Genomic DNA, 27830 nt, shown 5'->3' on the forward strand with positions numbered 1-27830 from the left:
AATTTTCCCTTCTAATACATTTAATTTAACAAAAAAATAATTTTAACTTGTATCCCAAATTTTAATGGGCAGCCCTGTTACCTAAACCTGTTTCCTCTCGTAAAAAATGAAACATTCCATTATGATTTTTTCTGGAATTTACATCACCTGTTTGTTTTCTACAGAATGACAATCAGACAATTAAGCATTTTTTTCTGTTTTCTCAAAATTTTCTCTAAAATACAAAAAATTGCAAAACATTTTACTTTGTTTTGTGGATAAAAGCATTTAATTCATTTGTGTAGGCCACACCTCTGTATGTGCCTCGGCCACGCCCTCCCCAAACTCTCCGTTCTGGACTGGATTCAACAATTTAGTGACTCACAAGTTATGAACTTATGTTGAAAGTTAATCTGAAATTCTGATTGGACAGTTTGCTGTAGGGTGTTTCAAGATTTTGAACTTTTGTTCAAATTACAGACATGAATTTTTCATCTCCCAGAAATCATTAGCTCTTCTTTGAAGGCCTAGAAGGCTCTGAGGGTTCTCTTCTGTTTTTAGGACTTTACATTTAGTTCCTGATCCATTTCTCTGGTGTCCGTTTTAGAGAAAACACTGCACCACTTTCTCTGAAATGAAACTGAAACCCTGAATATTGACCAATATTGATATCGACCCTGATCCTGTGTTTTGTCTTTAAAAGACACTAAGCTATTTTTAAACTATTAACTAAGCTATTTATTTAGCTATTTATTTAATTAAATAAAGTATAATTCTTATAATGATTTTATTAGTTATTATCATTTATAACTCTTTTATTTGAAGCATTTTACTTGAGACGAGCTACTCAAAGTAGGCGATCATGCTAAAACTACTCAGTCTCTACTACCTACAACATTACATCACCCAGTGTGAGCGAGCGCTGTTTCAGAGTAGACTTGTTCAAAGATTTTAAGGGCCCAGGCAGGGGCTGGGCCACCTGCCACACCAACTCTGGCCACCAGATGGAGGCACAGAGTCACTCCACCTTGATTACGGATAATCAACGTTCCCTGTTCCTCCCCTACTTAAGGGAAGCCCCCTCACCTCCACGCTCAGTCTTGGGTTCAAGAAAAGGTAAATATGGTAATTTGGTAAGCCCCTCTTTTTCCCCTGTGTCCCCCTCTCATCTCCTCTTCTCTCCTCTCCTCTCCTCTCCTCTCCTCTGCTCTCCACCAGACCTAATCCCTGGAGCATCCCTCTCTGGCTTCTTTGGTTCATCCGACTGGGCTTGTCTCTAGTAACTTTCTCAACTTTTGAGAAAAAAGAGTAACATCCTGTCACTTCCTGTCTGTGTCTTTCCCTGTTTTTACCTTTGTTTATTTACCACGTGCCTTTGTTTTCTAGTGCCATCTGATTTTGTTGTTGTTTTAGCTCCTCCCCTCTCCTGCCGTGACTTCAGCCTTCACCTTTTCCTTGTTTCCTAGCCCTGCCCTCTCATGAGCGTCGGGTGTTCCTTGTCTTCTATTTAGTATTTATACCCCTGTGTTTCCATTGCTCACTAGCCACTTGTTTGATATTTGACATTGTTGTTGCATGTTCCAGGTTTAGGTTCGTGATCTTTGTGTTCGTGTTTGTGTTCTTGACAGCTTTTGTTTTCACTTGTGGAAGATGTGTAAAGAATAAATTAGACAATCATGGAAACATGATCTAAAGTGGATGGACTGTCTTGGATGCAGGCACTGCTGCTTATTTTGATGTACATATAAAGAATAATGAACACAGCTACCGGGTTAAGCCCACATGAGGTTTTGACTGGCCCTGCAATGAGACTCTTTCCTGAAATGTCTCCTTCCAGGTATGAGTAGGAATTGATGATGATCAAGTACTTAATGAAAAGCCATAGTATGTTAAGGACTATCCATTCACAAGTGCAGTGGGGTGCAGCGTCATTATTCCACCAATAAAAGACCAATAAAGGGACAATAGTGAGTGATCCACAGTGGCTACGGTCGCTGTTTCCTGCAATTATGAATAACAAATAAAGAGAAAGAACTTTTACTCATGATAGTGGAGTCATTTTTGCCAAAGCTGTGTATTATGTTGATGGAACTATTTATACTTTTCATCTAGGTGGATTCTGTTTATGGTTCACACACAGAAAGCTCATACAGGAAGGACATGATGCTTCATACCGCAGTGACTGAGTGAGCTGAAACAAGAATAGGGGAAGACATCCACTCATAGGAAGCTGAGAGCTGAGAGACGGCAACTACACCAATTAGTCCAGCTAATTCAAACAGCCCACCAGTTACCTTCAGAGCTATAGGAGTGTTATTTGGCCACAAAAACAAGGGTATAAAACTATAAAGTCCCATTAGATCTTGCATGAAATCATCGAGTAACTGATCATGGTGTTTTTATTGATCCTCATGTTCATGTACAGGATCCTATCAGGATAAGGAATAGCCTCTCATGATAATGAAGCTCTGATCATGACACCCCAACTGCTCCCCGGGCGCTGCGGATTGGGCTGCCCACCGCTCCGGGCAAGTGTGCTTACTGCCCCCTAGTGTGTGTGTGCTCACTAGAGTGTACGTGGTGTTTCACTGCACGGATGTGTTAGACGGGTCAAAAAAGTGTTATTTTTCTTGATTTATCTTTAAAATACATTTTGGATTTGTGTTTGTGTGTATTGATATGTTTGATGTATTGAGTGTTTGGTTTTACTTAAATTTTTCGTGTGGTGTGCTGTGTAATTTTGGGTGTTTTTGATTTCTTTTGGGGCCGTCTGATTATCTCCACCTGAACCTAATAACTGTCTCTTTAATTAGCCTATCAGCGTGGAAAGAGAGCGCGGGTGCTCGGGGACTCTTATTTTAAAAGTGGACTTTTATAGGAGGAGAGAGAGATCCAGGGAAGGAGAACAAAGGACCCAGGGGGGAGTAAAGATTGGTGGCACAGGTGTGCTGCGGGAGTGGACAGCGCAGCAGAGGCGGAAGCAACCGGGAGTGTGGCTAGAACGGCAGCAGGATTCGGCGCAGCGTTAGCCGGCAGTAGGGGCTTGGTCCGAGTGGCGCGTGAGTGCAGCGGCTGGCAGCAGATTCAGGAGGAATTGCTGGAGCGTGTGCATGCGGTGACGTCAGCGGCGGCTCAAAGGGAACGCTGGATAGAAGACCGAGGGTCATCCTATACACCACAGGCGTGTTGCTGCAATTTCTGGGTAGTGGTTTCGATCACTACCCGGAACTGTCCACTAGGCTAATTTAAACCCAAGCTTGAGTGCACAAAGGACATATTACTGGTCAGTCTTTTCTTCTATTTTTGTGGCGTGGTGAGACTCAAGGGAGCCGTGTCTACATCCCCCTGGTTGTTATGGACTTCTCTCATTGAAACAGTGAACTGGACTTTCTTTTTTTTAGTTCCTGTGTATTCTTGGTTCCCCTTTGTTGTGTTTTTGGTTTATTTAGTATTATTTTTTTGTTTTGCGCTTTTGTTTATTTATTTTTCTGTTTTGCTTCTGTTTCCATTAATCTATCGCAACGACTTAGCTTTTAGTGTATATATTTGCCCAAAGTACAAAATAAAACATTTCTTGTTTGAGTACGCTGTCTCCTGTTGGGATCGCTGGCTCATACTCTGTTCCCTCCCAAACGAATTTACTATTTCTTTACTAGTGTGGGTGAGTCGTGTGGAGTTTGGGTTAGATTGGGCGCTGGTTGTACATTTTTCTCTATCTCAATGGTTCCTAGGAGTAGTAAATGTTAATAGTAGATTTTAAGTGTTCTAGATTGTTTTAAAATACTCTTCCCAGGGGCTATGTGATATTTTGGAAGTCCCTGGTTATTTTAGGAATACATACATGGTTTAACACTACCTTATATTTAACTAACCCACGCGACACCCGCCTTTTTTCTGGCGTAGTCGGCAGGATTGGGAGTGAAAGAGTGCCAGTTTTACCAAAGGATAACAGTAAAAAAAAATTTTTCATAATGATGATGCCAGTGTTTCCAGGTGCCCCTTGGGTACCTAAGTTTAAAGGACCTGATGGTGATTTTATGTACTCTGATTGGAAAGAACAGGTACAAGGTTTGTTAGAGGTACAAGATCTTACAGAACCTAGGAAGGTGCAGATTCTAATGGGTGCTCTATCGGGAGAAGCAAAGCGAGAAGTAAATGTGTTAGAAGCTGGGGATAGAGATACAGCAGTGAAAATTTTCAAACACTTGGATAACTTGTATGCAGCTGAAGTACCACTTCCTGTCCTAAGAACACAATTCTTTAGTTGTAGACAGAGGCCAGGTGAGACTTTTAAAGCTTTTGTGTTACGATTGAGGGAACTTTTCTGCAGACTGCGGAGGCGAAACCCAGAGGGAGCCCTCACTGAAACACAGTTGAAAGACCAGCTGCTGTTGGGGCTAGAAGATGGACCGTTCAGACGGGCTTTGCAGACTTTTGCTCGGAGAATGCCTGCAGGGACCTTCGCAGACCTACACCAAGAAGCCTTACTATTGGAAACCGAATATGGGCCCAACAGGTATGATACGTCATGTTCAGTGATCCGTGAGACCAGTGCATCTCATTCTCGTCCACAACAGGCGGATTGGAGGGCGGAGCTGAAACAAGAGTTGCTGCAAGAAATGCGTGGCCAAATGCGCGAGTTGACCCAAGAGGTAATCAAAGAGCTGAAACCTTTGTGGTGTGACCCCAGCCCTAATGTTCCGCCTACTAGGGCTACTACCAGCCGAAACCGGGATCCGACACAACCAAATCAATGGGATGCTGATGGTAAGCCTATTTGTCGTCGTTGCAAGCAACCTGGACATTTTGCTAGGAACTGCAGGGGAACTGCTGTTGTAGGGCCGCATTTAAACTAAATTGCCCTGCTGCAGAGGTCCAAGCAGTGGGGTGAGACAGACGATAATAGGCTGAGACAGACCATAATAGGACCACAGAGACTTTTATTGGAAATTGCCCTATAGTAGAAATTCTGGTGGAAAATGTAAAATGTACAGGACTTTTAGATACTGGTTCTCAGGTTACTCTGATGCAACACCAAATGCTGAAGAAATATTTCCCTCAGTATCAGATGGGTAGAGCCCCTATTTTAACACTAAAAGCTGCGAATGGACTTGAAATACCCTATGTTGGCTGTGCTGTTCTGAACTTCGAAGTCGCTGGAGTTCAGATCCCAGAACGGGGTGTTGTGATCGTTAAAGATGAATGTTCTACTTACCCAATGATTATTGGCATGAATGTCGTGTCTGCATGCTGGAATGATCTCTTCCAGGAACGAGAGCAGCTGAAGTGGAAAAGAACCTCCCCCAGGAATGACAGAAAACTGTGGCAGCAAACACTTGCGATCTGCCAACGGATTGCTGCCCAAGAGCAACGAGATGGCTATGTGGGTCATGTCTGGTCTGCTAGCCGACGTAGGATCTGTGTTCCCCCAGAAAGTGAAATGATCGTGTGGGGACGTGTCCGGGCGAACATGAGGGGCCAAGAATACTGTGGCCTAGTGGAGCCAGTGCTGGATGGAGGTGCTTTGGCTGTGGCACGGACAGTAGCGAGGGTAAAGTATGGACGAATCCCTGTCCGCCTGTGTAATGTTCACCCGTATCCTATGTTTATAGGAAAGTTTCAGAAGCTGGGCAAGCTGTATGAAGTGCAACAAGCTGATGTCCATGGACAATATGATCTCCAGCTGGACGCTAGTTCAGCAGGCGTGGTGGAAGTGAGTGTAATCGAGACTGTTCCTGTGGGGAAGGGCACCCCCACATTTGAGGTGAGCCAGTTTGCTACCCGTTCGGATCTAACAGATCAGCAGCAGGTTGAATTAGGTCACTTACTCAAAGTGGACTAGTGTGTTTGCTCAGAACGAGGAAGACTTTGGATGCACCGATGCTATCCATCATAGCATACCTACAGGTGGGGCCTTTCCTATTAGAGAGAGGTTCCGACCTCTACCCCCTAAGATGTACCAAGAGATGCGAACATTGCTTGCCGACATGCTAAACAGTGGTGTAATTTCTGAGAGTTCTAGCCCTTGGGCTGCCCCAGTCGTGATGGTCAGGAAAAAGGATGGAAATTGGCGATTTTGTGTAGATCACAGAAAATTGAATTCTGTCACTCTTAAGGATGCTTTTCCCATGCCCAGGATTGAAGAGACCTTGACTACCTTAACCCAAGCACAGTGGTTTAGCACTCTTGACCTGGCTAGTGGCTATTGGCAGGTGGGTGTACATCCAGACGATCAACCAAAGACTGCATTTGCTACACCATTAGGATTATTCCAGTTCCGTAGGATGCCTTTCGGATTGTGCAACGCGCCAGCTACTTTCCAGAGACTAATGCAGTATTGCCTGAGAGGCCAAGTAGCTGAATTTCTGTTTGTTTATTTAGATGATATAATTGTGTATTCCGCGGACTTCTCTCTGCATTTACAGCACCTGGAACAAGTGTTTGAACGCCTCAGTCGGTATGGATTGAAGCTGAGGCCAGACAAGTGCAACCTGCTCCAGAAGCAAGTTAAGTTCCTGGGACATGTGGTGGATGTGTGCGGTGTACGTCCCGACCCGGAGAAAATTGCTGCTGTCCAAGAGTGGGCTGTTCCTACAACCATCAAGGAGGTGAGGGCATTTTTGGGACTTGCTGGCTATTATAGACGCTTCATTGATGGGTTTGCTAAGCTGGCATGGCCGTTGAATTCACTGTTGGTAGGTATGCCAGTGGACAGAAAGACCTCCCATCGCCAAATCAGTTGGACACCTGCATGCCAAAGCGCATTTGAACAGTTGAAACAGCATCTTACTGAAGCTCCTATCTTGGCTTATGCAAACTTTTCAGAACCTTTTATTGTATACACTGATGCCAGTAATCAAGGATTGGGGGCAGTTTTGTCTCAGATGCAGGGTGGCCGTGAACGTGTCATTGCATATGCGAGTCGGAGCCTTCACCCAAGTGAGAAAAATGATGCCAATTATAGCTCTTTTAAATTGGAATTGTTAGCACTGAAGTGGGCAGTCACTGAGAAATTCCGTGATTATCTCACGGGAGCCAAGTTCACCGTCATGACTGATAACAACCCTGTGGCTCATTTGCAGACTGCTAAGCTGGGGGCCACTGAGCAACGGTGGGTAGCCCAATTGGCCAGCTTTGATTTTGAGGTGAAGTACCGGGCGGGTCGTGAAAATGGAAATGCTGACGCACTATCTAGATTCCCTTGTGTCAAGGTTCCCCCAAGTGTGGGGGTGATGGCAGCTGAACTGCAGGAGGCCTCTGGCGAAACAGAGATGCCGTGGACTGGCAGCATGCCCAGGAGCAGGATGATGGTGTGCGTATCTTGAAATGGTATGTAGAACAAGGAGTTTTCCCCACGGCTGCTGAGAGGAAGGCTCTGCCAAGAGTGTCACAACAGTTGCTCCACCAGAGACAAAAGTTGCAAAGTAAGGATGGACTCTTGTACAGGATTGTTATTGACCCCTTCATTAATGAGCCCTATTCCCAGATTGTCTGCCCAGTACAGTGGTGGAAAGAGGTTTGGTTGCGGTACCATGAGGCTACAGGACACTCTGGGGTTGAGAAGACCCTGCTTCGCATAAGGCGGCACTTCTATTGGCCCCAAATGGAGGAAGAGGTGAGAGGGTTCCAGTCCGGGTGTGTCTCTTGTGGTCTGCAGAAAGGTAATATGGAGCTTAAGGCCCCTTTGCACCCATTTCTGTGTCTTTTCCCTTAGAGGTGATAGCGCTAGACTTTCTGTCCTTAAGTAGGCCAACAGATACTTACCAGAATATCTTGGTAGCAATAGACATGTTTACTCGCTATGCATGGGCGATCCCAACAAGAGACCAAACAGCTAAGACTATAGTAAAAGCTTTGTGGTTGCATGTGATCCAGGCATTTGGGTGTCCACTAAGATTTCATTCCGATAGAGGGCCTAATTTCGAGTCTGCACTTTTCCAGCAGCTATGCGAGGCTTATGGTATAACCCGAAGTAGGACCACGTCATATCATCCAGCTGGGAATGGTAGAGTAGAGCGCATGAATCAGACCCTGCTTCATATGTTATGTACACTAGAGGTGCAGAAGCAGGACAAGTGGCCAGAGTTTCTCCCTGAATTGCTTCAAGCTTATAATAATACTGTCCATAGTGCTACTGGTTTTACCCCGTCTTATTTGATGTTTGGTAGGGTAGTTCGTACCCCAGTAGACACAGGCCTGGGTGTAGGACAGGGACAGCCAAGGAAGAGCTTGAGTGGGTGGGTACAGGATCACCACCAGAAATTGACCTGGGCATATTCTGTAGCTAAACGGAGAATGGATGAGGCAGCAAGTCAGTCTAAGCAGCAGTTTGATCGCCGTGCTAAGGCAACCCCTTTACTTCCAGGCCAGAGAGTTTGGGTACGGGACAGGAATAGACAAGGGCGAGGGAAGCTGTGTGGTTGGTGGAGTCCCACTCCTTATGTTATAGTTGAGTCAATTGGAGAGACTGGGGTAGTATATAAGGTGAGGCCGGAACAGGGAGGACCAGAGAAAACACTCCATAGGAATGCCTTAAAACAGTGTTTGTCTAAGCCCAGTGGTCCTCAACAGAGCCAGCAGGAGGAAAGGGAAACAGGGGCTGACAGAGGGTTTATTCCTTATAGTGTTTGGACTGCAACCCCGAATGTACCTGATGAGGTTTCGGCCAATGTTCCTGTTCGCCGTTCCACTCGTGCTAATTTTGGACAGAGACCGGTACGTTATAGAGAGAATTCTTAATTATAGCAGGGACTGCTTATGTTTTAGCGTGGGGGGTGTTAGATGTGTCAAAAAGTGTTATTTTTCTTGATTTATCTTTAAAATGCATTTTGGATTTGTGTTTGTATGTATTGATATGTTTTTAGAGTGTTTGGTTTTACTTAAATTTTTCGTGTGGTGTGCTGTGTAATTTTGGGTGTTTTTGATTTCTTTTGGGGCCGTCTGATTATCTCCACCTGAACCTAATAACTGTCTCTTTAATTAGCCTATCAGCGTGGAAAGAGAGCGCGGGTGCTCGGGGACTCTTATTTTAAAAGCGGACTTTTATAGGAGGAGAGAGAGATCCAGGGAAGGAGAACAAAGGACCCAGGGGGGAGTAAAGATTGGTGGCACAGGTGTGCTGCGGGAGTGGACAGCGCAGCAGAGGCGGAAGCAGCCGGGAGCGTGGCTAGAACGCCAGCAGGATTCGGCGCAGCATTAGCCGGCAGTAGGGGCTTGGTCCGAGTGGCGCGTGAGTGCAGCGGCTGGCAGCAGATTCAGGAGGAATTGCTGGAGCGTGTGCATGCGGTGACGTCAGCGGCGGCTCAAAGGGAACGCTGGATAGAAGACCGAGGGTCATCCTATACACCACAGGCGTGTTGCTGCAATTTCTGGGTAGTGGTTTCGATCACTACCCGGAACTGTCCACTAGGCTAATTTAAACCCAAGCTTGAGTGCACAAAGGACATATTACTGGTCAGTCTTTTCTTCTATTTTGTCCTAGAGTGGCGTGGTGAGACTCAAGGGAGCCGTGTCTACATCCCCCTGGTTGTTATGGACTTCTCTCATTGAAACAGTGAACTGGACTTTCTTTTTTTTAGTTCCTGTGTATTCTTGGTTCCCCTTTGTTGTGTTTTTGGTTTATTTAGTATTATTTTTTTGTTTTGCGCTTTTGTTTATTTATTTTTCTGTTTTGCTTCTGTTTCCATTAATCTATCGCAACGACTTAGCTTTTAGTGTATATATTTGCCCAAAGTACAAAATAAAACATTTCTTGTTTGAGTACGCTGTCTCCTGTTGGGATCGCTGGCTCATACTCTGTTCCCTCCCAAACGAATTTACTATTTCTTTACTAGTGTGGGTGAGTCGTGTGGAGTTTGGGTTAGATTGGGCGCTGGTTGTACATTTTTCTCTATCTCAATGGTTCCTAGGAGTAGTAAATTTTAATAGTAGATTTTAAGTGTTCTAGATTGTTTTAAAATACTATTCCCAGGGGCTATGTGATATTTTGGAAGTCCCTGGTTATTTTAGGAATACATACATGGTTTAACACTACCTTATATTTAACTAACCCACGCGACAGATGGGTTAAATGCGAAGGTGAAATTTCCCTGTTGTGGGACTAATAAGGGTCACTTTGTAGGGGCTACTACTCGCGACTGGAGCGAATCCGCAACGGACAGGCGATAAGTCACTCAACGGGGTCTAGCCCTTTAAGAGACTCGAGGGGGGGGCACTAGTTGGTAGTAGTTCAGTTGTTGTTTTGGAAGCGAGTGAAGTTTCGTTTTTGTCTCGTTAAATTAAAGTTTTCCCTCCGCGGGATTCTCCACTAACTTGAGCCTCCTTACTTCACGACCCGCTTCAGTGGTGACCCCGACGCCTCTTCGGACGTCTCCGAAGCTCTTCCGACATGACAACACACGCAGTGGCTCTTAAGCTGCCGGAGTTTTGGGAGCAGCACGCCGCCATTTGGTTCGCGCAAGCTGAGGCTCAGTTCGCCATCCGGAGAATCACGGAGGACGAGACGAAGTTCTATTACGTCGTCGCTTCCCTGACCAGCAGCACTGCCTCCAGAGTACTGAGTTTCCTCCAGGCTCCCCCCGAAGGCGATAAGTATGCAGCGTTAAAGTCACTTCTCCTTCAGACGTTTGAGTTGTCCGAGTCAGAGCGCGCACGCAGGCTTCTCTCGCTACCCAGTTTAGGCGACTCAAAACCGTCCGAACTCATGGACCACATGTTGTCTCTGCTGGGCGACCACCCGCCATGTTTTCTATTCAGAGAACCTTTATTGCAGCAGCTGCCTGGCGACGTTCGTGCGGCTTTAGCAGGCTCAACTCTTAAAGACTTTCATGCTTTGGCTAGAGAGGCCGACAAGATCCTCTCCGCCAAACAGGGTCTTGCGGCCACGCGGGCATACGCATCTTCATCCCCCTCTGACGCCCCGGTATGTGCAGCCATGCCCCAACACCCTCCAGCCTTCTGCTTCTATCATGCACGTTTTGGGGCCAAGGCTAAAAAATGTTGTCCTCCCTGCAGTTTTGGGAAGCCGGGAAACGCATTCCAGCAGCCTGCTCTTCCTCACAGACACAGTGTCAGGGCGCCGTTTCCTTTGCGACACAGGCGCTCAGTTGAGCGTTCTGCCTGCCTCTGGGTTGGACATGAAGTCAGGCCGTGCTGGCCCCGCCCTCGAGGCCGCCAATGGTACCTCCATCCCCACGTATGGGCTGAGGTCAATTCCACTGTGCTTTGGCGGGCAGCGATTTACATGGCCTTTTGTGCTGGCAAAGGTTTCCACCCCCCTTCTGGGTGCCGATTTCCTGTGTGCCAACAGCCTGCTGGTTGATGTTAAAAACAGACGGCTTGTCAACCCGGAGACGTTCAGCTCCTTACCATGCTCACTCAGCCGTTTCGGCTCCTCCAAGCTGACGGGTGCGTTTTTTGTCTCAGACGACTTCTCGCGCCTCCTCGCGGAGTTTCCGGGCCTGACGGACCCCACGTTCTCCTCAGATGGCAGCAAGCATGGAGTCAAACATCACATCGCCACTTCGGGTCCGCCAGTCCACGCTCGTGCTAGGCGCCTGGAACCCGCCAAGCTCACGGTCGCAAAGGCTGAGTTTGACACATTGGAACGCCTAGGCATCGTGCAAAGGTCCGACAGCCCCTGGGCTTCTCCACTGCACATTGTCCGGAAGCCGGGCGGAGGCTGGCACCCATGTGGTGATTACCGCCGACTCAATGATGCCACCACTCCGGATCGCTATCCCATTCCTCATGTGCAGGATTTTTCTGCCTGTCTGGCTGGGAAAGTCATCTTTTCCAAGGTGGACCTAGTTCGTGGCTACCATCAAGTCCCCGTGCATCCCGCTGACATCCCGAAGATGGCAGTGATCACTCCATTTGGCCTGTTTGAGTTCCTCCGCATGCCATTTGGCCTCAAGAATGCCGCCCAGACGTTCCAGCGCCTCATGGACAGTGTCCTGCGTGACCTGCCGTTCCTCTTTGTTTATCTGGATGACATTCTAGTTGCCAGCACCTCCAGGTCGGAACACCTGCACCACCTCAGGCTCCTATTTGAGCGCCTCAATCAGCACGGTTTGATCATCAACCCGTCGAAGTGCCAGTTCAGGCTTCAGGTCATCGATTTCCTCGGTCATCGCGTCACCAGTGCCGGTGCCGTTCCACTCCCTACTAAAGTGGAAGCTATTCAGTGTTTCACCCGCCCTCTGACATTTAGAACTCTGCAGGAGTTTCTAGGCATGGTGAACTTCTATCACCATTTCATCCCACGCGCAGCCAGTCTCATGCACCCTCTGTATGAAGCCCTCAAAGGCAAAGCGGCCAAACACGCAGTAGACTGGACTAACAAGCGGCTCCTGGCTTTCAATGCGGCCAAACGTGTGCTGGCGGATGCGACTATGTTGGCGCACCCCTCACCTGATGCACCCATTGCTATCACCACGGACGCATCTGACTATGCGGTTGGCGCGGTGCATGAACAGTGGGTCGATGGTGCTTGGCAACCCCTGGCGTTCTTTAGTTGCCTGCTCCTCCCCGCTGAGCGTAAATACAGCACATTTGACCGTGAGCTGCTCGCCCTGTACTTGGCCGTGCGCCACTTTCGCTTTCTCTTGGAGGGCCGTCCATTTGTTGCATTCGTGCATCACAAACCCTTGGCATTTGCCATGGCGAAGTCCTCCGAACCGTGGTCTTCCCGTCAGCAACGTCAGCTGGCCTTCATCTCGGAGTTCACCATGGACGTTCAGCATGTTGCAGGAAAAGACAACCCTGTGGCCAACTGTCTCTCCCACGCGGCACTTGATGCTGTACACCTCGGCATCGACTACTCCCGAATAGCAGCGGACCAGGTGTCGGACCCAGAGTTCCAAGCCTACAGGTCTGCGGTCACTGGATTGCGGTTGGCGGATGTTCCCTTCAGTGATACTGGTGTGACGCTCCTCTGTGACGTATCCATGGGTCACCCCAGGCCTATTGTTCCCACCTGCTGGCGCAGACCGGTTTTTGACACCATACACAGCCTCTCTCACCCCGGCAGGAGGGCATCGCAAAGGCTGGTGGCAGACAAATTCGTCTGGCACGGCCTTAAAAAGGACATTCGCAACTGGAGTTCTGCTTGTGTGGACTGTCAACGCGCCAAAGTGCATCAGCATGTTAAGGCCCCGCTGGCGTTGTTCCCTGTGCCTGAGCGGCGTTTCGACCACGTACATGTGGATCTGGTGAGTCCGCTGCCACCGTCCCGGGGTTTCACCCACCTCCTCACGATCGTCGACAGGACCACGAGGTGGCCAGAAGCCGTGCCGCTTTCTTCCACGACGTCCTCGGAGGTGGCCAGAGCATTCATTGACACGTGGGTCTCGCGGTTTGGCGTTCCATCAGACATTTCCTCGGATCGTGGCCCTCAGTTCACTTCAGCCCTCTGGACCAGCATGGCCGCGGGTCTCGGGGTGCATCTTCACCGTACTACTGCCTACCATCCCCAGGCCAACGGGCTGTGTGAGCGTTTCCACCGCTCTATGAAGGCCGCACTCCGGGCCAGTCTCCAGGATGACGGTTGGGCCGGTAGGCTTCCCTGGGTCATGCTGGGCCTCTGTTCGGCCCCCAAGGACGACCTCCAAGCCTCTTCGGCTGAACTTGTTTATGGCCAGGTGCTACGGGTTCCCGGGGATTTCCTCCCAAGTTCTACTGCCCCGTGGTCCGCCAGCCACCAGCGACAGGCCCTTCGTGAGCTCTCCAGCGCTTTTGCACCGGTGCCCACCTCCCAACATGGCCTGCCGGAGTCACGCTTTCCGCCTTCTTTGCGAGCGGCGGAGTTTGTGTTCATCCGGCACGACGCGCACCGGAGCCCCCTCCGTCCAATCTACGATGGTCCTTTCCGAGTGTTGAATCCTGGGGATAAGTACTTCAAGGTTGAGGTTGGCGGCGTTCCTGTGAGCGTTTCGGTAGACCGCCTGAAGCCGGCCCACCTGGCAGCACTGTGGAGACTGGGCGGCCCGCGAAGCGTGGAGGTCCCTCAGGCACTGTCCCGGCACGCCCCATGGAGCGGCCGGCCTTTTCTCCTTCCCCGGCTCCGGGTGTGACGAGCCGTTTCGGGCGTCTGGTTCGGCCCCCTCGCCGGTTGGACATGTCCGTTTTCACGGATTCTGGGGGGACGTGTGTAGGGGCTACTACTCGCGACTGGAGCGAATCCGCAACTGACAGGCGTTAAGTCACTCAACAGGGTCTAGCCCTTTAAGAGACTCGAGGGGGGGGGCACTAGTTGGTAGTAGTTCAGTTGTTGTTTTGGAAGCAAGTGAAGTTTCGTTTTCGTCTCGTTAAATTAAAGTTTTCCCTCCGCGGGATTCTCCACTAACTTGAGCCTCCTTACTTCACGACCCGCTTCAACTTAATCTTAATATTAATCATGTCGGTTCGCAATGATTTCTGGGTAAGTTCTGCTGCTTAATTTGACACTGGTGTTCGCTCAGTTCCTCTCCCCTCTGAGGACTCATCTAACCTGCTTCACATCAGTAAAAAGCATAATGGAACAGCTCTTAAGATGGTGCTGGGAATCCCCCCCAATCGGAACTGATGAGCCCCAGTGGAATGAAGTGTTAAAACTGGTCCTGAAATGGGGAAGAAGTCAAAGTTGTTCTATGTATTATTAACATGGCATCTCATCCAGAGATAAATAGAATGGACGGTTCACTCTATGGCCGAACCACAGCTGATCTGAGGACAGCTGAGATACAGTCACTGCTGATTGGGTGGTCTCATTACTGTTTTCACATTGAATCTCATAAAGCCCATCATGAACTCCTGTGGGCCTCAGTGTCTTCACACTAGCTACAAACATGTTGAAAGGGTTAACTCTGCTCTAACTCTGCTCTAAGCATGAACAAACCAGCTTTGGGCAACTGCAGATAGAAACAGTTGCTAATCAGTGATTAGAGGACTGAAAAAGCGTCCACTGTTAGAAATAAAGGTTCTGTGCAGGTACATATTTTTTGTAGAGGTACGAACAACATACATGTACCTTCAAAGGTACACCAGTGGTTTTAAGGTCCGGTTGTGCACCTTTAATAAGTTTTAAGAGTGTGTGTGTGTGTGTGTGTGTGTGAGAGAGAGATGATTCATGGCATTTGGAGTCAATACAATATGAAATATCATTGCCGTGGATTATGGTTCAGTTATGTTCCCTGACTAAAGGTACTGAGGTGTACCCCTGAGGGTACCACCCCAGTGACACTGACAGGTTCGTACCTCTATTTCTGAGAGTGTGATGTCGATTGTAATTGTTTCGACTGGCCGTAACACGGGAAGCAGGACTGACACAAAACAAATGGTAGATTTACTTGTAGATAAAAACTTGCAACAGAAGACGTGCATAAGGAGTTAAGTGCTCTTTCTAAGTGTGAAGCTATGGCCTAAACTCCATCCACACTGAGGAGTACGAGCTCTGAACTGCACTTACAACAAAAACTCACATCACATATGTGACATATGGCCACTAAGACACTCATATCAATGCTATTGGCTGCTGAGGGAAACATACAGAACGCATCATGAGATAACATTAATACAGAAGGCAGATGTTTGGCTAGATAACTGCAAAAAATCACTACCACTACAGTCTCTTGTGTCTAATAGATGTTTTACCCCATTTGATTTGATTTGCTTGGTTAGGCTGTGGCCCTGAGTGGCTCTAATGACTACTGGCAGTTACCCAAAAAAACCTTTGGTAATTTTACCAACTAGTTTGGTCCTGTTCACTGGGTTCATGCATCCACAAGCAAAAACAAACACTCACACAAGCTGAAAGGATATTTGTGGTGATTTTTCCTGGTTTTTTTCTTTATATAGTTTTTACAGTGGTGAGAATAAAGTACTTTTCGCTGGTCTTAGTAAACCACATGCGTGCCTCACTCAGAGCACTACAAGCTATTCAGAACAAAGTGAGTGAAATAGAAGTAGCTCTGCAAAACTGTGCTCCACTAAATCTTCTCTTAGCAGAGAGAGCAGGTGTGTCAGGTTGTAGGAGGTGAGTGCTTCTGAATTTATGCTTCCAATGCCTCAAGATCCAAGACACCTCTGACGGTATAAAAGAACTGCAGGAAAACCAGAGTTGAGATCCTTCTGTGTTTGTGGACAACATTACTGTCAGTTGTGGCTCAGTGATCGCTCTGGTGTTGTTATTGATGCGGAAACTATTCAGGCTGTGACTCCCTATATGACTGGTCCAAGCAGCGAGAACGTGGCCCTCGGTTATGATCCTCATTCACATCACAAAACTGACTGGCCATTTGAGCACCACCCAGACCTCTCAGTGGAAGATGACTCCAGTGATTAAGCAGTCTTGGCCCACACACTTATCTTCGTATGATGGTGTTGACACTGATAGTGTCAAAGAAGGGCAATTAGGAGAATATGAGAGTTTTGTATTCTGATTATAAGATTAGCTATATTTTTATATTAATTCAGTCTTTAGCTTTAAACAAACAGCATTAACTTTCTGTCTGGCAACAAAGTATAATCAGCAGAAGGCGTATAACCCGACAAGTTGACAAATCCTTTTAAAGAAACATATAGGGGGCAGATATTTCCTGCGTTTCGCCACACAGGAAATCAGACAACGTCTGAGCGTCTGTGGTTTATGGTCATTCATTGAAATGAAGTCATCAACGTCTAGAAATAGAGCTTCTGTCCTGATCTTATAGTTTACGCATGAAGGCTATGTGTTCTAGTGTTGTTCTTAAGTATCACGTTACAAAATTCATATTTGATGAAGTTTTGCTCTGTAACCAATCAGAAGCTTTATATTATAATTTCCCCATCAATACAATTATACATCATAGAATCTGTAGCTCTCAGTTTGGAGCTTTTACCATTTATTTTGGACCGAAAAGAGACGAACAGAGTATTGAACACTCGGTTGGTATACTGATGGATGCTGGATGTCCTAAAAAGTTCCCCTGCAGTTCTACAGGAAACTCAGTGCTGGAGGGATGTCAGCACTCGAGGGGTGTCAGACCTTTTCTGCATCAGGGTTTTTTTTCAACAACCAATTTTACTTCTTCTTCGGACATGATTTCACTGCAGTGAACAGTTTGACTCCAGTGTGGGTTTGAAGCTCCTCTGTCCACTGCTATCCACTGTGGTGGAACCTCTTTTGGTGCTATACACACTCACCGGCCACTTTACTAGGTACAGTTTGTTCAGTTTGTTACCTGTTCAGTTGCTTGTTAACACAAATAACTAATCAGCCAATCACACGGCTGCAACTCAGTACATTTAGGCATGTAGACGTGGTCAAGACAACTTACTGAAGTGCAGACCGAGCATCCGAACGGGGAAGAAAGGTGATTTAAGAGACTTTGAACGTCGCGTGGTTGTTGGGACCAGATGAGCTGGTCTCAGTATTTCAGAAACGGCTGATCTACTGGGATTTTCACAAACAACCATCTCTAGGGTTTACAGAGAACGGTCCGGAAAAGAGAAAATATCCAGGGAGCGGTCAGTTGTGTGGACGAAAATGCCTTGTTGATGTGAGAGGTCAGAAAGGTCAGATCATAGAAAGGCAACAGGAACTCAAATAACCAACCAAAATCTCTGAGGAACGTTTCCACCACCTTGTTGAAAGTTTGCCACGAAGAATTAAGGCAGTTCTGAAGTGGCCAGTGAGTGTAGAACCACTTTTTCCAAAGTTCTTTAACCCCTTAAAGGGCCAGGGACACAGTTCTATAGCCTAAGAATAACTCAGTAAGTTTGCATTGAAGTCCCTGTAGTTACTAATAAGTCTGGGGTTTTAAGGGGTTGAGGAACCTTATATAAGAGGTTCTCCATCATAGAGGAGGAGAATTCATCAGATGTTTCTAACTGATCACTGTGATGTACCCAAACTCAATCGAAGTGGTTTGGTGTGAAATGGTTCTTTGTAGATAAATTTGCTTGCTCAGATTTCTTTGCAGTGGAAGTGATGGGAACCAGGATTCACCATGTCTGAATCTGAAAGAAATGTTTTGTTTAGGTGATATTTTGCAGTACAGTGATCTACATGTATCTCTCCACCATTTAAAACACACGATTAAAGCTATTGGAAAACTGTGGCTCAGGCATCAGGCAGCGTTTTCACGTATTATTCTTCTGTGAGGGAGATTTAAAGGATATTAACCTCTTCAGACGTCTGGTTCCCTTCACTACCACTGTGAACACTTCTGACTTGTTAAGTTTTTCAGGAATGGAGCTTTTCACACCAAACTGCTCTGAATGACTTTGTTTACATCTGAACTATTTAATTATGCAAGAATTCTGAAAAAAGAATTCCCATTCTATTACATCACTCTTTAAAACCTTTGGCTTTACTAAAGAACCCTTGAAGAACCTCTTTTTTTAAAGGTTTTTTTTGCCCATCATCATTTGTGATTTCTTCAGTATCCAGAATATTTAATTACAGACTGATGAAGAATGTTTTTTTCTACACACGGTTCCTTGAACTGTATTAAACGAAAAAGATGTAAACAGGAAAAATGAATAGGAAGTTAAACTGTATGATTACATCACTTCTGCTTTTTATCACAGTGAATGAAATGGAGGTGGTGGTGTGGCTGTGTTTCGCTCCTCTGCTCTGGTTTCTTGGTAAATGCCACGGTGAGTACTTATTATCATTTCACTGTCATTCAGGAGGCGGTTATATATAATATTGTTCTATATTACACTTCTGTCATCACATTGTTTACAGTTTGAAATCAGATACAGTGACATTCATTTCCCTTTTGAAGGAAATCTTGTTTTTCTGTCTGTTCAGTGTTTCTCTTCACTTTTACTGTCATTTTAAGATTTCAATTTTCAGTTATTGGCAGTTTGTCTATTATCATTAATAAAGTGAGCTGGATCAAAACTAATGGCTGAATTAGCAAACTGTTCTGCTCAAACTTACAGCGGTTTGTTTTTCTTTTTCAGGGCAAACTCAGTTCATTTACAAGGATTGGTATAAATCAGAGATTTCCTGTGAAGGAAACAAATGGAAAGTGAGCACAAAGTCTATCAAGATTGACCCGCAGCGTCTGGTACAGTGTGACCGCATCAGGATTGACCTTGATGTTGATGATAACCTGGAATTTTGCAGTAATAAACCTCCACAATCAAAGTGTGTTTGTATTCTAGTAGTAAAAAGTGGATTTGTTGCCTGTGTTAAATCTCTGGATTCTGGACTCCTTTTTCCATTCAAACCGTCTCCCAACGTCGTCTCTTCCTACATAGTCGCTGCTCCAAACCCACTCAGTGAGTAACTTTCATTCTCTGCATTATTGTTGTTAATTAATGTCTTACTGTCTCTCTAATGTTTCTCAGTAGTCTTGCGTTCTCATCTGCTCTGTTTAGTGTGTCACATGTCCTACATGTGTGCAGTAAGCAGGGTTGGGATGTGACGGAACACAAGTGTTTGGAGAAAGACGTATCTGTGTTCAGTCCAAGTTACAATTTGTAAAAGCCGCTTTCAGAACACAATTACTTTTTACATTTAAGAGAATATTTTACCCAGAAATTTAAAAAGTATATAATATCTTTCAAATAAACACCATCAGTGCTTCGTAATTAACTACGTTAAAATAAAAAAGACTTGCTCTAAAGAAAAAACCTAAAAGGGCTTCTTTACAGCCACTGAAGTTCCTGCTAAAGCCTGACTAGACTGATAATCACTGTGATGATCAGTCATCAATCTGAGGGATGACTGAACTGAACAGTCAGCTCTGTTCACCAGTGATAAGCTTAGCTTTGGTCTTGTACTGGACTTCCATACATGCCATTACCTGAAAATCACACAGCTACTCACTGCATACTCAAATTTGAGTGTTTGTTATTTGGATGCGGTGAATTGTTGGCTTAAATGATAAATGGGCAGTGGAATTAAGGAGCAACACTAGACCGAAGGAAGTGGTAACACTCTTTTCTCCCTGCAGTAACATCCACACCTGAGGAAACATCTTCACTGACAGTACCTGAAGGTGAATCAGTGAGTTTAAAGTGTAGTTTCACCTTTACACGAGAATATAATGGGGTGCCATTCGTTGTTTACTGGATTAAGACTGTTGGAGAGAGCAGCACCTGTGTGTATTCTTATGATTATTCCAAGCATCGTTCACCTCAGTACGGTCACCACTGCGCTGTGCAAAAAGATCTGCTTAACAGACTCTCAAACCCAACCGAAGGACAGAACAGTCACAACATCAGGATCAGTGAAGTGATGGAGTCAGACAGCGGTCAGTACCTCTGTGCTGTACAAGTGGACCCAATTAATAAAAACACTGCTAAAGGAAACTGGAAGGTGATAAAAAGAGTTACAGTCAGTGTCCACAAAGACAAGAGACCACAGCCAACCAGGACCACCGTGACTCCGACAACCACTGAGAAAACCACAAAGAAAGCTACTGAGAAAACAACAAAGAAAGCTACTGAGAAAACAACAAAGAAAGCTACTGAGAAAACAACAAAGAAAGCTACTGAGAACGTTAGTGGTGAGTCTGCATTGAACTGATTATAAGTATGTATCATTGGGGAAAATATAAATGACCCTCACTGTTAATCTTCTTTATCTTATCTCTAACTACTGAGAAGACAAGTGGTGAGTTCCATCTACAGTATAAGTGTGTAAAAGCAGCTCTCTATGATTAATGTATGCATAGTTATGTATAGAATTTCATAAGCTGTTCATTTTCAAAGTGTAAATTAGTTAATACATCCTCTACTGAGAAGACACTAAAATATGGCGTTTTACACACATTTTAGTGATTCATTTCTATTAGATTTTCCACATATAACATATTGAACCGAAATAAAGCCTAAAATATAAAGTATGCCATAACTTTCATGTTTAGATGTTTTTCCCCCAACATGTTCAGCAGTAACTGATTAAAACATGCAGAGGTTTGTCCCCTGTAGAGGGCGTGTTAACTTATTCACACTTATATCAATAGAACAATGTCATCTGACCAGGGATCGTATATGTGTATATAAATATAGTTTATGAACTTTGAAAGAAGAAATTTCTGAAGATCCTGGTTGCTTTGCGCTATATTTGTAATGCGGAGCGAGGAGGCGGACGCACATGCTGAGATAAGCAACTTTTATTTAGGGGAAGTCCAGAGTCGAGGTCATGACAGTCCAGGTTCATATAACCAACACGGAGAGATCGATAGGCAGACAAACCCAAACACTTCCAACAGGACATACAAACAATTCAAACAATCAGTGCATCTAACATCAAACAAAGACCAGCGAAAACAAAGGGCAAACACAGGGCTTAAACAGGACACCGGGAAGACGAGGGACAGGTGAAAACAATCAGAGGCAGAGTCACAAAACAAGGGGGCAGGACTAGGGATACCAAAACAAAGAAGCAGGTGGACTATCAAAAGGTAAACAAAAAGCACATGGGGGAGTGGGAGGAGCCAAGCATGACAGTATCAATGTTTATTAGTATGTATTTTAAAAATAAATTGTGTTTTTATGAGCATAAACAAACTCACTGCTGAGATAAACGGTGTTAAATAATGTTCACACATACAAACTCAGTCACACACAGGTTTATATAATATAACTAAGAATATAAACGTCACTTTTATCTGCTTTGTTTTACAGTATTTCTAATCACTGATACTGTGATGGTCATCTGTTTACAGGTGTTCACCCTCTCATGCCTCTGTTTACTTCATGGCCCATATGTTTGGGTCTTCTGCTTTCTGTTTGGATCGCATTCGCACTCATAAGGAAAAAGGCCAGCACTGCACGAGGTGACCCTCCAGTATGAGTCTCTATGACCTCTATCTGACCCTCTAATAAAGAGCTGTATGATTAATGAAGCTAATAATCTGGTTATATGTACTAATAATGTATGTTTCTCTACAGGATCTCAGGCTGTGCCGTTACAAAGGTAGACTGTGACAATAATGTTTAAGTTTAGGTCTTAAATGAACTTGATCACTTTCTTTATTGTCCCTCATTTCTTTTCCTGTCTCTGCTGCAGCCTCCAAAGTGGAGAAGCAGCTCCTGATACTGATGGTGAGATCTTAGACTTCATGAGTTTTCTTTTTTTTTATAATTTTTAAATCTCTTAAAAAGCTCTCACTGGGTGATGGGTGATGTGTGCAGGTTCTCCGTATGCTGTGGGACGTGGTGAGGAGGAGAACTAGGATCCATGAGGAATTCTACCAAGAAGATCCAGACCATGAAGAATCCACAACATCTGTTGATCTTCATGCAGCTGCCAGGCTGAATGATGGATCTGGAGCATCAGAGGACACCAAACATATTCATGATGAAGATTATCTGCTGTTTTTAAAGGGGTGAATTGTGACAACAGTGTTCATGTATATTAAATAGTCACACCTTTTGATGAGAAATCATCAAGAAATGTTCAGGAATGTTCACTAATCCGTTTTCTGTAAAGCTGCTTTGTGACAATTCCGGCTGTAAAAAGCGTTATATAAATAAACTTTGACTTGACTTCTTCATTTCGTATAAATCTTCATTCTAATGTAGGGAATTAAAATCTATGTGTATCATCACATCGATTTAAAGCTGCTGCATGTGACTCTCTTTCATTGTGCAGCATAAAATCAAATGTTTCCCAGAAGGTTTCACAAATCGATGCTCAGGATTTTGTCGGTTGTCTGTCGTTTGAGGCACCTTCCATGAACTGAGTTCAGTTTATAGCCCATTACCTTTTTAAAAGCAATAAAGTGATTGTCGTTGTTTTTATTTGTATGGAAAATAAAGGGATCTGTACTTTAACTTTAAACTTATTATAATTAGTACTAAGTAATGACAGAAATACATAAAACATCTGTATCTACCTTCAATATGGTGAAATATGCTGTCTCACCTCACTGATATTGAAGTTCTCTATGATAAATATTCATTGACATCTTCCAGTAAAACCATCATTACACTGTTATTTGATTCATTTCCAAACAATTTAATGTTGAAGGAATTTTCCCTTCTAATACATTTAATTTAACAAAAAAATCATTTTAACTTGTATCCCAAATTTTAATGGGCAGCCCTGTTACCTAAACCTGTTTCCTCTCGTAAAAAACGAAACATTCCATTATGATTTTTTCTGGAATTTTCATCACCTGTTTGTTTTCTACAGAATGACAATCAGACAATTAAGCATTTTTTTCTGTTTTCTCAAAATTTTCTCTAAAATACAAAAAATTGCAAAACGTTTTACTTTGTTTTGTGGATAAAAGCATTTAATTCATTTGTGTAGGCCACACCTCTGTATGTGCCTCGGCCACGCCCTCCCCAAACTCTCCGTTCTGGACTGGATTCAACAATTTAGTGACTCACAAGTTATGAACTTATGTTGAAAGTTAATCTGAAATTCTGATTGGACAGTTTGCTGTAGGGTGTTTCAAGATTTTGAACTTTTGTTCAAATTACAGACATGAATTTTTCATCTCCCAGAAATCATTAGCTCTTCTTTGAAGGCCTAGAAGGCTCTGAGGGTTCTCTTCTGTTTTTAGGACTTTACATTTAGTTCCTGATTCATTTCTCTGGTGTCCGTTTTAGAGAAAACACTGCACCACTTTCTCTGAAATGAAACTGAAACCCTGAATATTGACCAATATTGATATCGACCCTGATCCTGTGTTTTGTCTTTAAAAGACACTAAGCTTTAAAGTCATTATTTAATTCTTATAATGATTTTATTAGTTATTATCATTTATAACTCTTTTATTTGAAGCATTTTACTTGAGATGAGCTACTCAAAGTAGGCGATCATGCTAAAACTACTCAGTCTCTACTACCTACAACATTACATCACCCAGTGTGAGCGAGCGCTGTTTCAGAGTAGACTTGTTCAAAGATTTTAAGGGCCCAGGCAGGGGCTGGGCCACCTGCCACACCAACTCTGGCCACCAGAGGGAGGCACAGAGTCACTCCACCTTGATTACGGATAATCAACGTTCCCTGTTCCTCCCCTACTTAAGGGAAGCCCCCTCACCTCCACGCTCAGTCTTGGGTTCAAGAAAAGGTAAATATGGTAATTTGGTAAGCCCCTCTTTTTCCCCTGTGTCCCCCTCTCCTCTCCTCTCCTCTCCTCTCCTCTCCTCTGCTCTCCACCAGACCTAATCCCTGGAGCATCCCTCTCTGGCTTCTTTGGTTCATCCGACTGGGCTTGTCTCTAGTAACTTTCTCAACTTTTGAGAAAAAAGAGTAACATCCTGTCACTTCCTGTCTGTGTCTTTCCCTGTTTTTACCTTTGTTTATTTACCACGTGCCTTTGTTTTCTAGTGCCATCTGATTTTGTTGTTGTGTTAGCTCCTCCCCTCTCCTGCCGTGACTTCAGCCTTCACCTGTTCCTTGTTTCCTAGCCCTGCCCTCTCATGAGCGTCGGGTGTTCCTTGTCTTCTATTTAGTATTTATACCCCTGTGTTTCCATTGCTCACTAGCCACTTGTTTGATATTTGACATTGTTGTTGCATGTTCCAGGTTTAGGTTCGTGATCTTTGTGTTCGTGTTTGTGTTCTTGACAGCTTTTGTTTTCACTTGTGGAAGATGTGTAAAGAATAAATTAGACCATCATGGAAACATGATCTAAAGTGGATGGACTGTCTTGGATGCAGGCGCTGCTGCTTCTTTTGATGTACATATAAAGAATAATGAACACAGCTACCGGGTTAAGCCCACATGAGGTTCTGACTGGCCCTGCAATGAGACTCTTTCCTGAAATGTCTCCTTCCAGGCATGAGTAGGAATTGATGATGATCAAGTACTTAATGAAAAGCCATAGTATGTTAAGGACTATCCATTCACAAGTGCAGTGGGGTGCAGCGTCATTATTCCACCAATAAAAGACCAATAAAGGGACAATACTGAGTGATCCACAGTGGCTACGGTCACTGTTTCCTGCAATTATGAATAACAAATAAAGAGAAAGAACTTTTACTCATGATAGTGGAGTCATTTTTGCCAAAGCTGTGTATTATGTTGATGGAACTATTTATACTTTTCATCTAGGTGGATTCTGTTTATGGTTCACACAGAAAGCTCATACAGGAAGGACATGATGCTTCATACCGCAATGAAGCTCTGATCATGACACCCCAACTGCTCCCCGGGCGCTGCGGATTGGGCTGCCCAGCGCTCCGGGCAAGTGTGCTCACTGCCCCCTAGTGTGTGTGTGCTCAGTGCACTTCACTGCACAGATGGGTTAAATGCTTTGTGGGACTAATAAGGGTCACTTAATCTTAATCTTAATATTAATCATGATGAATTTCCATGGGCAGTGAATTACTCTGATTGCTCAAATGATCTGAATGTTGATGTATCCATTGGCTACATTTGTCAGAGAATTTTGATAATGACACTGACTGCAGGAGCCCATTTCTCCCCTGGATGGAGAGACCATCCTCACACACAGGCCAGAGAGCTGGTATTCTTCAATGCATTTAAACAGCTTAATAAATATCGTTTGCCTAAAGGATTCATCCAAGTTCATTTAAGCTGTTTTAATCGTTTGAATCAGAAATGTCTGATCAGTTTCTATGTCTTTCTGTTGTCTCTTTACAGCAGACGAGCTGTTGGAGGGCAGCCTGAGTAACATGTCATGTCATAAAGAGTAAGGATTCTCTGCTTTGTAGAGTCACAGTATCTTACATGCCATGGCTGCTGAAAATAGATATGACTTCACTTTCCTGTGACGTTCACAACTGATCACAACCAGTAAACACACCTGCCAGAGCAAACCGTTCAAACTCCCATCACTACAGCCTAACATACATAGCGTGTGTGAGGAACTGCTTTGGCTGGCTATAAACCTGGAGTAGAACAGCGGTGTAACGCCTTGCTTTGCCTTCTTGTTAGCCATGTAGCCTTTAGCATGCTACCAAGCCAGCTAGCAGAGGAAAGTGATAAAGCTGTATCAGACATTATGTACATCAGCAGTTTGTTAACTAAAGGCCAGAAAATCGAATTTTATAGTTTTGTAAATTATTGATTACAAACTGTTTTTATTTTGGGGATTGAAAAGGGAAACGAGTCGGTTCGCAATGATTTCTGGGCAAGTTCTGCTGCTTAATTTGACACTGGTGTTCGCTCAGTTCCTCTCCCCTCTGAGGACTCATCTAACATGCTTCACATCAGTAAATAGCGTAATGGAACATCTCTTAAGATGGTGCTGGGAATCCCCCCCACTCTGAACTGATGAGCCCCAGTGGAATGAAGTGTTAAAACTGGTCCTGAAATGGGGAAGAAGTCAAAGTTCTTCTATGTATTATTAACATGGCATCTCATCCAGAGATAAACAGAAAGGCCGAACCACAGCTGATCTGAGGACAGCTGAGATACAGTCACTGCTGATTGGGTGGTCTCATTACTGTTTTCACATTGAATCTCATAAAGCCCATCATGAACTCCTGTGGGCCTCAGTGTCTTCACACTAGCTACAAACATGTGCTGATAACAAACCAGCTTTGGGCAACTGCAGATAGAAACAGTTGCTAATCAGTGATTAGAGGACTGAGAACGCGTCCACTGTTAGAAATAAAGGTTCTGTGCAGGTACATATTTTTTGTAGAGGTACAAACAACATACATGTACCTTCAAAGGTACACCAGTGGTTTTAAGGTCCGGTTGTGCACCTTTAATATGTTTTAAGAGTGTGTGTGTGTGTGTGTGTGTGTGTGTGTGTGTGTGTGTGTGTGTGTGTGTGTGTGTGTGTGTGTGTGTGTGAGAGAGAGGGATGATTCATGGCATTTGGAGTCAATACAATATGAAATATCATTTCCGTGGATTATGGTTCAGTTATGTTCCCTGACTAAAGGTACTGAGGTGTACCCCTGAGGGTACCACCCCAGTGACACTGACAGGTTCGTACCTCTATTTCTGAGAGTGTGATGTTGATCGTAATTGTTTCGACTGGCCTGACACGGGAAGCAGGACTGACACAAAACAAATGGTAGATTTACTTGTAGATAAAAACTTGCAACAGAAGACGTGCATAAGGAGTTAAGTGCTCTTTCTAAGTGTGGAGCTATGGCCTGAAATCCATCCACACTGAGGAGTACGAGCTCTGAACTGCACTTACAACAAAAACTCACATCACATATGTAACATATGGCCACTAAGACACTCATATCAATGCTTTTGGCTGCTGAGGGAAACATGCAGAAGGCAAATGTTTGGCTAGATAACTGCAAAAAATCACTACCACTACAGTCTCTTGTGTTTAATAGATGTTTTACCCCATTTGATTTGATTTGCTTGGTTAGGCTGTGGCCCTGAGTGGCTCTAATGACTACTGGCAGTTACCCAAAAAAACTTTTGGCAATTTTACCAACTAGTTTGGTCCTGTTCACTGGGTTCATGCATCCACAAGCAAAAACAAACACTCACACAAGCTGAAAGGATATTTGTGGTGATTTTTCCTGGTTTTGGTCTTTATATAGTTTTTACAGTGGTGAGAATAAAGTACCTCTTGCTGGTCTTAGTAAACCACATGCGAGCACTACAAGCTATTCAGAACAAAGTGAGTGAAATAGAAGTAGCTCTGCAAAACTGTGCTGCACTAAATCTTCTCTTAGCAGAGAGAGCAGGTGTGTCAGGTTGTAGGAGGTGAGTGCTTCTGAATTTATGCTTCCAATGCCTCAAGATCCAAGACACCTCTGACGGTATAAAAGAACTGCAGGAAAACCAGAGTTGAGATCCTTCTGTGTTTGTGGTTCACCAGTGGAGGTTTGTGGACAACATTACTGTCAGTTGTGGCTCAGTGATCGCTCTGGTGTTGTTATTGATGCGGAAACTATTCAGGCTGTGACTCCCTATATGACTGGTCCAAGCAGCGAGAACGTGGCCCTCGGTTATGATCCTCATTCATA

General features: G+C 44.6%; 1 protein-coding gene across 1 annotated transcript; it reads left to right on the plus strand.

Moving 5' to 3' along the window:
- Window positions 1-18536: 18536 nt before the first annotated feature.
- Window positions 18537-22449, plus strand: LOC108416270. Its single transcript, XM_037534307.1, has 7 exons — window positions 18537-18597; window positions 18910-19230; window positions 19908-20462; window positions 21627-21748; window positions 21853-21877; window positions 21971-22005; window positions 22096-22449. Exons 1-7 carry the CDS (start codon window positions 18537-18539, stop codon window positions 22291-22293), a joined length of 1317 nt encoding a protein of 438 aa, XP_037390204.1. The 3' UTR covers window positions 22294-22449.
- Window positions 22450-27830: the final 5381 nt, after the last annotated feature.

Source organism: Pygocentrus nattereri, chromosome 25 (assembly GCF_015220715.1).
Source record: "Pygocentrus nattereri isolate fPygNat1 chromosome 25, fPygNat1.pri, whole genome shotgun sequence".
NCBI lineage: Eukaryota > Metazoa > Chordata > Actinopteri > Characiformes > Serrasalmidae > Pygocentrus > Pygocentrus nattereri.

Bases quoted from the DNA above. Each gene is read 5' to 3' on its own strand.
- LOC108416270 (XM_037534307.1), top strand. From the start codon at position 18,537: ATGGAGGTGGTGGTGTGGCTGTGTTTCGCTCCTCTGCTCTGGTTTCTT. The intron at 21,749-21,852 runs GTATGAGTCTCT...GTTTCTCTACAG, and splicing joins CTGCACGAGGTGACCCTCCA to GATCTCAGGCTGTGCCGTTA. The intron at 21,878-21,970 runs GTAGACTGTGAC...TCTCTGCTGCAG, and splicing joins CAGGCTGTGCCGTTACAAAG to CCTCCAAAGTGGAGAAGCAG.